The following is a 12,110-nucleotide window of genomic DNA, read 5'->3' on the forward strand; positions in this document are numbered from 1 at the left end:
TTCGCTTGAGTTTTGATCCTGACCGTTATGTCCAACCTTTGCTTGTTTGGGCGCGTAAACGTTACCGCGCCTGTTGTGACGTCACCAATGGTTTTGGCGCGAGTCACTACGGCGTCTGTGATGACGTCATTGATTACGCGCAAGGCATATCTTTCGCGCGTTTTTTATCTTTGTTTTACAATCATTATTCTCTGTTTGCAGTCGTAGTTTAAAATCATTTTCGTTATGTTAGTTCACTGGCTAGGATTAATTGTTACTCTCGCATTTGAGCGTTACTCTGTTTAAGTGGATATTAATTACACCTGACATAAGCTTCCACTTTCAATAAAAGGTAAACGTTCAGGTGTTAGAATCTATAATATAATCTTTAATACTAGGGTGCAGCTTTGTAAACACGAGTGGTTTAGGTGTTTACAAGGTTCGGGTAGTTTTAAGCCAGTAAAGCGGCAGGGGAAGTCTTTGTTTTTCAATGGTTGAATAAAAATATGACGTATTACATATTTACTTGTTAAACTTTTCGATTATTTTCTTGGTCTGGTTAAAATCGGGCCTTTCATTCGGATCTTCATCCCAACACCTCTGCATTAGGGAACATAAATCCTCCGTTAGCGTTGACGTGTCGGTTACGGGGCGGAAGTAGGGCCGGAATCCATTCCGTACTTTGCTCACGATCTCTGCGCGCAAAGAATTGTTGTTATACCATAGTGACGTCATAATTATAAAGCGTAAACCGCGCGATGTGGTTTGATTTCTTGACTTAAGGTTGAGATTAAGTAGCGAACAATGAAATAAAGTGGGTTGGATTCTAGAGTTCCTGACAATTAACGAGTCATGGCCTCACAATGGTTATTATGACGTACACACAGGTGTCTCACGTGGGGTCCTAGGTTCTAATTAACAAATTTGAATATTGGGATAAATTGAACTTTGACCGAAATAGGAGACCTACCTTTGCACGATAAGGGGATTCCCCCGACGTAGAACGTTCCTTTGCGGAGAGCAATCTCTTGCAGAATAATTCCGAAACTGTAAACGTCGCCCTTTTGCGTTCCTATCGGCGATAATGATGTACACCTTAACAGTTCAGGCGCTGTCCATAGTTTCTCTGTGAGGGTTAGGAAATAGGTTTAAATAAGTTGCAATCGTAGTAGGCTAACTTGTAAGTGGGACCGAAGTGTGTGTAATGGGGTACCCGTGTTATAATGACAATTGTTGCCCCTCCACGAGAAGGTAAACCTATGATACATGGATAGTTACAATAGCCTTGGTCCTAAAGCCGTCTTAAAGCGAAAGATCACCCATAAAGTTTCATACATGGTAACTCGTTATCGGGCACAAAATGAATGAAACGGACCCGTGTTATTCGTGTCGTTACCCCGCAACGGAAATTCAAATAAGAGACATAGTAATTATCTACTATAACTGCAAGAGTTCAGAGTAAGTCCAAACCGAAAATAGTTACCCATAAAATTACATATGTGGTAACTCGTATAGGCGCGGGCACAAGGTGTATGCAACAGCAGAACACGTTTTTAACGACTGTCGTTGTCCCACAATGCGTTTAATTCCAAAATTATTCTCCATTATTTTACTCCATTCTATTTTAAACTAGACAGTATCTATTTCATCAATTATAAAATCCTGTTGTACATTTATCTTATTCTAAATTATGACCCTACTTTCGCATTGTCTCTCAGATTCTTCATAAGATGGGACGCTTCTGAACGAACCGAGGCCATAATCTGTGATCTTCAGTACAAACCTCGAGTCCACGACACAGTTTGTGGACTTGAGGTTGCCATGGGAATGGATGGAACTTCCGTGCAAGAAACTCATGCCTATGGAAGACCGAGGGTTATGGGATCAGGTACTGGATAAGGTAAATATTGTTTTACCTGGATTACTTTAAAACAGTAGATAATTTAGGTTGAACATTAGTTAATATGCGCGTGACTAAATGTTTTTAGTTAGGTAAGTGCCAATGGCAAGCATGTAGGACCTCACCCATATAGAATGTGCATATATATTGTTGGGGTAATGGGCCAACTCCGGTCTAAACCCTAAGTCCCATGGCATGCCTCACTGTAGGACCTCACCCATATAGAATAACAATCCTTTATTTTACAAACATTACCTTTAACCAGATCATTCATCAGCGAAACTCGAAACATCCAATCAAGTTGTATTTCTTCATTCAACAGAATATCTCTCAAACTACCTTTCCTGCAATACTCCGTAAGCACGCATATATGCGGCCATTCTACGCAAGCGCCTTCAAATCTTGTGAGGTGATCATGAGTGATGTCTCGCATCTGAGGGTGAGTAATAAATAAATGAATTTAACTTGTTTATAATCCTTGTGTGGCGGGGCAACGATAGTCCTTATAACACGGGTGTTCTGTTTCATACACCTCGTGCCCGCTTACAAGTTACCATGTATGCAACTTTGTGAGGGATTATGCTGAAAAGTTAATGGTTTTCATTGGATATGTCTTTGCACTTTTAGCACTGAAGCGAGCTACGCTCACGGCACTGAACAACGCTGGGTGTAGATATTTGTTTGTTTGTTTTTATTAATGTTTATGAATACCATTTAACTTACGTGTTTTAATTCCATCAGAACTCTTCTTGTTAATTCAACTTTCCTTCTGTTTGTTAACTTTACCACAACTGTTTTATCCTGTGACGTAACAATACCAGCATTCATGACAAGGTAACTACTACTATGACGTAACAAAATATTCCAGCATGCATGACGAAACAATGAAAGTATTCATAGAACACAAGGTTGATTATGACGAAATAATTACCTTATATAGAGCCAATGTAGTAAGACCACCCCATACTTTATCGCTGATCAGAGACCCTGCACTCGTTTTCCGCTGTTTAAATACAAATTACGCGTTAACTGATCAGACTTTAGTTGATTAATCTTAGATTTAAACCTGATTGGGATTATTTTAGTACTGTGAGGCAAGATGGATACCGTTGGTACATAATAACCCAGATTTTCTAGACGAGGTTATATGGTTTATTTGATAAATTTTAAATTGGAACTTAAACTTCATTTACATTTAAAAGCTACATAATAAACTTTAACGTAGAAATCTTTTGATAATTAACGTAACAGAGAACATACCACAGGACCATTACCGTTGCATATAAAGTATAGATATACATCAGCATTATATATTACTGTGGGGTAAGATGGATACCGTTAGCACATGCTGCCACGTGTATAGGACCTCACCCGTATGGAACAGAATGAGAGTGGACAAAAATGACTATGTTTTCGCTTACTGCTATAAACAATACATTCCATGACGATGAATAAACAATCACCTCATTTTCACACACGCGTTCATTCTTTCTCGAATTCGACGACCATTTCCGCTTTCTTCGATGAGCGCGTTTAGCAGCGATAGCGGGCGATAAAGATGGCACATAATATGATATGACTTCCCCGAGTGATGGCTCGCTTTCGGCTGGTGGTTCCCCTAGCCCCATATCACCCCCTAATTGACCCCCTAGCACGCTATTGGGTGAAATAGGCCACGTGACATCATGCCAATAAACTCTCCATAGCTGGGATTCGAGTTCTTTCTTCAAACTATGCCGTCTGTGACGTAATATTAAACTTTAGAACACAAGAATTCTAGAATTTAATTCCCGAACTTTAGTCAATTGATTCGGAAGAACGTTTTAGAAATAGAAAACAATTTTTACAAAACACTATTTTTTTAAACTAAATTTAATAAAAGGATAGAAACAATTCGTAATTTAAAAAAATAATTAGTTTTTAACTAATTGATTAATTAGTTAATTACCTGTACGTGTTTACAGACAATATGACAGCCACTGTTGCTATGGAAACAATCAATATAACGATCGCTTCAATCAATGTCAACCCTGTGACGTAATAAAGGTTAGTTGTTGTGACGTAATAAAGGTTATATTTGTTGCCGTTGTAAAGGTAGGTGTTTCTTTGTACGTTTTAGATTTCTGTATCAATGTGTATTTTGGGAATAGGAAATAATACACTGACTGATATTCATGAATTGCTATAAGTTTTAAAAAAAGTTAATTGGAAAAAATAGACCGCCGCATCAGGACCTTACGCGTAAGAATAGACATGTTTTAAATTGGGGTAAGATGGATGCCGTTAGCACATAATATCCCATATTTTCCTATTCGTGATTTTAACAATTAATAACACTGTTTTAGAGTCGTGAGGATATGGTTATGTACTTCTGTAAATAAATGCTAAAATAGAATGAAAGCATGAACCGTCTTACCTCAACCTACTATATATTAACTGTTATGACTGTTTGGTATATATAGATTATTCTATTAAGCTTACGTGACTTCAGGGCCATAGCCCATGGCCTACAATGGTACATTGCAGCTTTTCTAATTAAGTAAGGCCAGCTGTGGCGAAATTCAGTATATTTGTGATTTTTTGTTCGTAAATTAGTTAATAATTGTAATACTGTGACCTTTAGTAGTACATTATTATTTCTTTTATAATTACATTTATAATTCAAATGCTATATACTTGTCTGTTACTGTAATTTATAATTGTAACTTAATTTACAAGGCGGCCACTATGTATGTTTGATGTACTTAGATTGTTAAGCTTTAAATTACGAAGCAACATGTTAGTTATACCGCAACAGTGTTCAAATAGTCGCTTAACATTTGCATGACCTTTATAATTACCGCTCTAAACCACTGCTAATCTCTGATTGGTCCGTTTGAACCGCATTAGCCTTGTGATTGGTTAACCCACGGAAGCAACTAACCAATCAAACATTACCGTGGTTTTACGCATAGAAATAACATAACTCTCTATAATTAAACAAATGACGTAATTTGCACCAACATAGTTGATTATTAGGAAGACAATAAGCCATTGTTGTCGTAACAATGCGAATTATAATCTATGTTTTAAATCTTTGAATGCAAAGTATGTGGTTTATAACCCGGCTACATCATATGCGTTACTTTATTAAAATTATGGAATAAATAAATTCAAAGGCGGGCTTATGTTGATAAATTATCTTTGTAAGAATATGGGCCGCAGAATTTGTTCTGTTTACTGCTGATTTAGTTTTTGTAGAAGTGACGTTATATACCTGTATACGATATAGAATGTATTTTTAATTTTAATTTCCTTGGTTCATACCTATATTAAAACCACGCAAATGTGTTGTACATGGATAACCTACGTTTATACACAATAGTGCAGTATTTTGGTTTCGAAATTACGTAAAGTCTGAGTTTACAACAAGATAATTGAAAATATCTTTAAAATTAAAGATATAGTACAGTGGAGGGAAGATGGGCACTTTTCGCACATAATACCCAAATATTCAGATCGTGTTTTAAACAATTAACAACGGTCCATGAGAGTTGTGAGGATACGATTTTTGACTCTTCGAATGTTTTCTGTTTAATACCAAATGGGACGAAAAAATAGAATGAAAAGGCGTCCCATATTTCCCTATCCTGCTATACGCTGAAGGCTGAATAATATACCCACTGCAGCACGAATTGTTCTTTCGCCTGCTGTCTCTATACACACACAGTAAAACATACGTACATATGCAAGCACGTAGATACACGCACGAATACATTTAAGATTTATTCTTACTTTCTTTTGCACATTTTTTCTGGTCGAATCCACATTTCGGGACGTCGCGTGGTGCGACACCTGACGGCCAGTAAATTTTTGCTCCGGGTCGCATGTAGAAGGCTCCATATTTTGCGGAGTAATCTCCGATCGGTCTGAATTGCCCTGTCATAATGGAGCAGCGTCATAAATATATTGTGAGTTCATGATGACGTATTTGTACGTTAAAATTTCAATAATTGCTTACTGACGGAATACCGTTGTTTATTTAGTCATAAGACTTAAAGACGTAACACGGTGTATAGTGATATTCAGTGAGGTAAAATGTGACGTAGCAGTGACGTAAAAAGTATTTTACCTTTATTAGGGTCAAGACTTAACACAGAGAAGTCGAAAGTTCGATCGCCCTGATCGTTGATATTTATGTCACCGCTTACACCTGTATAGAAATCATATATAGTATACGAGATAGAAATCATAAATAATGTATACGAGATAGATATATAAACCTGGGCAAACTTCATTAAAAATGGAAAAACTCGACTGACAAAACCGCAGGATAAATATGATTTTCGCTATAAAACTTATGAAGTTATAGAGTTCATTATGTTTAAATAAAGATATAAGATTGCAGGTTCAAGTACCAGCCAGATAAGATAAAAATAATCGCAAAATGTATAAAAACAACCATCATTTAAAAAGCGTTTCAATGTATATGGAAGTTCGTTATGTTTAAATAAAGATTGGAAACTTCAGGTTCGAACCTTGGCCAGATAAGATAAAATTAATCACGAATATAAGCATGTGGCTGGGAGTTATCATACACAAATATCTATGTGGGTGAGGTCTGATCAAGGCCAACACCTTTGTCACGTTTTCTTACCCTGTCCTGTTTTAAAATGACGTCATTTCACCGAAACTTTTAATCCACGGGATCGTTTGTTACGTAACAAACACGATTCACACGTCCGGGGTTTAAGATTAAATTAAAATCGTGTAAAACATGAATTGTGGCCAGCCAAAGGTGAAAGGTTCGATTCCCACCTACGCTAGTTGGATAAACCTCTCTAATTAGCTGTGATATCATACCACAAGTGAAGCTTCGCATGCGAATGAATAAATGCAACTTATTTGTGTATATATGTGGGCGAACCCTACAGAAACCCTACAGAAACCCTACAGAAAAATATTCCACAAAGACATAGTATATACCACGGTTGTTCTGTTTCATGCACCTTGCTTGTGCCCGTTTACGAGTTACCGCGTATTTGTAACTCTGTTAGTGAAGTTGTACAACCCATTAGTGACCACTAGGTTGGAGCAATGGCCATTCAGTGTCTTACCCAAAGACACATACACCCACAATGGTGGCAACGTCAAACCTGGAATTCATACCATTATAGTCTAAAAACACATACGTCCACAATAGTAGCAAAGTCGAACCTCGAACCCATACCCTATATAGTCTAAAAGTACTTTACATGTAACACCCACCTTCGAATTCTTTGTTGAGCACGAACTTTTCCATAAGGTGAAGTCCTTTAGGAAAAACGGGTTCTTCTTGTGCCGTTTCACAAGCACGGTTAAACTCCGGTGGTAGCTCGGCTGTGGTGGGATCGGTCGTGTTTTCAGTTAAACTAACATTCAGCAGATGTGCCGCCATTAGGAGGGAATCGTGAAAATAAGCGGGATAGCGGTTTTTCTATGGGAAAGTGATTATGGTTACATTTGGCGTAATGGTACAACTCAATGCTAAACCACAGCATAACTGTACAAGGGTTAGTTAAAAACTAATGAATGAATGAAACTTATTTATCCTCGCATATCCTCGCAGTAGGTAAAACTACTGGGTTAGATCAATTGCTGTTAATGACTTGCCCAAGGACATACATACGACCACAACAGTAGCATTACCGAGCCTTTAAAATAATTCAAAACCAAACTTCAAACCTGAAACAGCTCCGTTATATCACTAGCGCCGAATTTTTCCATTTCCCGTTTTAGAAGAACTTGAGTAGTTTTTTGCGTGATGTTCGCTTCCATACTGTTCTCTCTTGGCGACCTGCGTTGAAAGTCCAGCTTAAAACTGTCGCCACAGTTTTGGCTCGTCACGTTAAAGTCGAGTGCATTAGTTCGATAAATGGGTCCTTGTTTAAACGTCTGTTTTAACTATATTTGCAAGTGTTTATAAAATGATATTGTGTTAACTATATGACTTGATAGTTCTCCAACTAATTGACTGTATATGTGACTAAATTATTGGGAAAATGTAACTTCCTCGCATGGCAGAGCAAGGCCAGCCTTAATACACGGGTGTTTTGTTTCATACGCCTCGTTCCCTTTCGAGTTACCACTTATGTAACTTTGTAGCTTTTTCAATTATTCATCCATTGACCAACAACTATTAAGCGATTATCTCATCACAAACAAACAATGCTCTAGAACAGTTATTGTTCAAGCATAGCAGAACAATTAAATTCGAATGTTTCAGACCACAAACCCACCGCATTAATCGTTCGTTCAAGTCGCGAACAAATCGAGAGTATTTTCTAGAACTTTCTTTTCTCAACGTCACAATGAGAGCACTCTCACAAGATTTTCGAACTGCTTCGTCCTGAAATATATTCGATAAATGAATGAATGTAACTTATTTATCCTTCTGTGTCGGGCAATGACAGTCTTATAACACGGGTGTTCTGTTTCATACACCTCGCGCCCGCTTACGAGTTACCGAGTATGTAACTTTGTGTGTGATTGATCAACTTTCGTTAGGTTCTTGGACAAGTACGCATACGCAATAGTAGCAACACCGTGTCTCGAATCTGTAACCTGTTATCTAGAAGCTGCGCAAATTTCTGTGGCACGTCGCCGGGCCAATGACGTACATCTATGACGTAAACACCTACGTAAACAACATTCCAGTGACGTGAGCAAAACAACACGTGACGTAACGATGTGACGCAGCGCTGACGTCATTGCACGTACCGCTGAACACAATAATTCCGCGTCAATGATAATTTTTAACCCATTTGATTGGGTCGTATTTTGGAATTGCCATATTTTGAATACACAAGTCGTTCTTGGGTTAGGGAATTCCCCCGCATTCTTTAATATTATATGAGTGATCCGAGAGATTGATATGAATTTTGTTAATGTCGCTTGGCACGAGTTGACTCGCTCAAATTATTGTTTGTATAACGGAACCGCCCTTTTATACCATCAATAATAGCCGCTATTACTGCCGAGAAGTCGGAACGTTTTTCCCCGGAATTTCGGCGCCTTAACGCGGCCAAAATATCGCTTTTTTCCGAAGTAGTTGGCGCTTGTATCTATCGTCGTTATAATCGTATTAACTTTTGCCCGTTCCCGTTAACCGGCCGAAAGCAAAACAACTCGCACGGTAAGCTTCTCGCAAGTGATCTCGGCTTGTTTTGGTTCTTGGCGAAAAGACTGCTCGCACAACAAAAACGGGCTGTTATTATGTGTTGCTTGACGTAACGAACGGATTACAGGCGTGCCCCCGCACGCGAGGGGCGGTAGCACCAAGTCTATGTAATATAACGTTAGGCAGCATATTTACGCCCAGAAGGAAAAGAATTTACATATTACATTTGCTAAAAATTAACGGCCCGAATTTACATAAAAGAAAACTCTGCAATAAACGGTTTCAGTTTGCTTTGCCGTTTGCACAAAAATTCGGTTTGAATTTACATAAAACCTAATTTGTTCTCGCACGGATCTATAACGGTTATTTATAGGAGACTGATGATGCCATCAGGGCGAAACATATACATCTCACAAAAAAAGTCTTATACACTAATCGTTAGGCTTGATTTTTTGTGTATTACGTATTTCGTTACGAGAATTGTCCAACTTCATGAGTTGGGACCAAGATCAAAACCAGATTCACGAAATTTATCACAGTAAACCTCGACACCGTAATTACCACTAACCTCGGTACAAAATATGAGTCAGCGGATATTTGATGACAGGGCAAGATTACAAGTTTAATTATACACGTGTCGGAAATTTTAAACCAAAAATACTCAACGGAAATTACAAAACCGCTTCAGCAAATGTAAAGCACTGTCGTGCCTGCGGTTGAGTTGTATAGAATGAAAGGTACAGAGTTCGAACACCGGCCTAGCATGTAAAACATAACATGTTGCTAATATTTATAGAAAACTAACGGTTCATGCGACCAGTCGTATATGATGAGAATGGTTTGAATAAAATGTTCCCATTAAACCCCTGTTATGTACGCGAATAACGAGAGTAACCACGCATGTAACTTTGTGACTGATTTGCAAATACTTGTACCCTATACACCGTACACCGTATACAACACAAAACGTTCAATTCCTAGACATCTACACTATAGATTTTACACCATGGTACCGTTGGTTTTTAATTAAACCAGAATTAGTCCAAGTATCGCACGCGCAGCCAGTATTCGAATCCCATACCCTGCACCTCATATAAACGAACATACAAACTATATTGTTGCCATCTTACCTCCACCAATGTCCCATTAAGCGACCGCCACCTCCAAGGTGTAGGTCCCAATTTATCCTCTAAGTCAATGATGATGTAAGCGTAGTCCCCCTTCTGCTTATATTCATACGCGTGTTTCAGAAAGTCGCGGATGATGAAATCGTCGGCGGTGATGATCAAAACTGAAATGACGTCATAAAATAATTATTACGTCACCAATTAGATGTTGTTGTCTCAAATTAGGATTTTTTCATTTTTCTTAATAGTGCATATTCTAAAAGGAGTTTTTAGTAAAAATATGCAATAGTTTTTAAAATTACGGGTTACGGAAATGGGTCAGTATTCAGATAATTTATGACGGAATTTAAATTCCGCAATAAAGACATTGACGTTTACCACCAACGGTAACTTTGCCCGGGGCGGAATGGCCGGCAATTCCGCTGGCTTAAAATTGACCTCATGCAACCCTGCGAAAATAATTTGCAAACTTGATAATAAATCTCGCATGGTTACATGGCTTAATTGCGACCGTAAGCACTTTGTGGTTGTTTAAACAATAACCAAGGACACAGTTTATGAAATGCGGTAACTTTTTCCAAGAAGCATCACCCTTTGGGGAGGAATGAACCTGAAAAGCGATCACAACAACCTGTTCTTACATAAGCAGTGTTTCCAGGTGTTTTTGGAAATTATACCAGTGTTGCCAGGTGTTAAATATTAATCACATAAAGACATTATCTCCATATAGGCGCTGGTTTAAAAACGACAATTTCCTGGTTTTTATTTTGAATTTAAATGGTCTAAACTTGCAAAAACCGCTTAAGTTACTGTTATTGCCCATCCGCAGTTTGCTATTGATTATTTACTATGGTTAAAACGCCCAAACCGTTTACAAAGTTTCGCAACCTTAATTAAGTAGTCCGCAGGAAATGGTTTGTAGCTTTGTTTTGAATCGATTAATTTCTTATTTAAACATGCTGCAAAATTACAACAAAAACTTTTAGTTAAATGTTTCTATCTTCTGCAACCTTTTACAGTTTTAAAAAAAATGAGTTCGTAGCAAATATTTTGCAGTGTTGTTTTAAATCGATTAAATTCTCATTTAAACATGTTGCGAACGCTGGCAGTCGCTACCACAACACTAAACTAAAGCCACAGGAAGCCCCAGGTAAACTGAAGCGCATTAATCTGTAGTTTGTATACAAGTTTCAATACGAACAACAATTTAAATGATCGCAGTGGAATGTGAGGCCCTAATGTAAAGTTCACGCACTTTATATTATAAGGGTGGAAATGCAGAAACGCGTGCAAAAAGCTGCAAAGTGACATCTGTCTTTGATTTATACCTGTTACTTGATCGTAATCGGTATAAACTCTGGTATAAATCTTATGTCCCATGACGTGGTTCGCTGTAGGACCTCACCCATATAAAGTAGAACATCCATATAGAATTGTGTATAAGTTATTTTATCGTTTGTGATTTAGATGAGCAACATATGAAACTAGCGCTCTTTGATTAATATGTAAAAAGCTACACTGCGTAATTTCTTACTTGGTAATCAGCCATTCAACAAATACTGATACCATCACTCTATACGTTGCAAAAAAACTCCCTAAATCGTAGTTTGTTTCGTAACTTGTATCCATTTCGCTCCCAGCGTTTTGTGTATGAGCTATCATGTTTATAGTTGTCGATTATCGCATAAAACGTGGCAGAATTATGTGGTAGGTGACCTGTGCTACAACCTGATTAACATACGCATAAGACTGCATTGTGGTTTAGAACTTGCACGCTTTGATATCTTGGTAAAGATGATAAATTGACCTTTTCGAGAAACTGTGTTTTGATTATGAATGATAGGTTCGAATCTAGAACCAGAAATCGTAGGTTAATATCCAGGCCAGAGTTTGAGAACCAGGAATCCTGATTTCGAAACCAGGTTAGGGAACCAGGGATCCTGGGTTCGAATCCAAGCCAGGATTA

General features: G+C 37.9%; 1 protein-coding gene across 2 annotated transcripts in view; it reads right to left on the minus strand.

The window, feature by feature from the left end:
• LOC149725864 (atrial natriuretic peptide receptor 1-like) overlaps window positions 1–12,110 on the minus strand; it is a 30,896-nt gene that overhangs the window by 5,263 nt on the left and 13,523 nt on the right. For both annotated transcript variants that reach the window (XM_089891102.1, XM_089891103.1), the window contains 14 exons: window positions 10,148–10,308; window positions 8,137–8,246; window positions 7,583–7,694; window positions 7,127–7,334; window positions 5,991–6,071; window positions 5,654–5,797; window positions 3,828–3,909; window positions 3,343–3,619; window positions 2,811–2,882; window positions 2,603–2,680; window positions 2,135–2,312; window positions 1,680–1,838; window positions 950–1,105; window positions 506–674 (listed from right to left, as the gene is read on the minus strand). In XM_089891102.1, coding sequence (XP_089747228.1) covers window positions 506–674; window positions 950–1,105; window positions 1,680–1,838; window positions 2,135–2,312; window positions 2,603–2,680; window positions 2,811–2,882; window positions 3,343–3,619; window positions 3,828–3,909; window positions 5,654–5,797; window positions 5,991–6,071; window positions 7,127–7,334; window positions 7,583–7,694; window positions 8,137–8,246; window positions 10,148–10,308 — 1,987 coding nt within the window. The remainder of the gene's footprint in view (window positions 1–505; window positions 675–949; window positions 1,106–1,679; window positions 1,839–2,134; window positions 2,313–2,602; window positions 2,681–2,810; window positions 2,883–3,342; window positions 3,620–3,827; window positions 3,910–5,653; window positions 5,798–5,990; window positions 6,072–7,126; window positions 7,335–7,582; window positions 7,695–8,136; window positions 8,247–10,147; window positions 10,309–12,110) is intronic.

The sequence above is a fragment of the Ciona robusta genome, chromosome 13 (genome assembly GCF_009617815.1).
Source record: "Ciona robusta chromosome 13, ASM961781v2".
Lineage (NCBI taxonomy): Eukaryota > Metazoa > Chordata > Ascidiacea > Phlebobranchia > Cionidae > Ciona > Ciona robusta.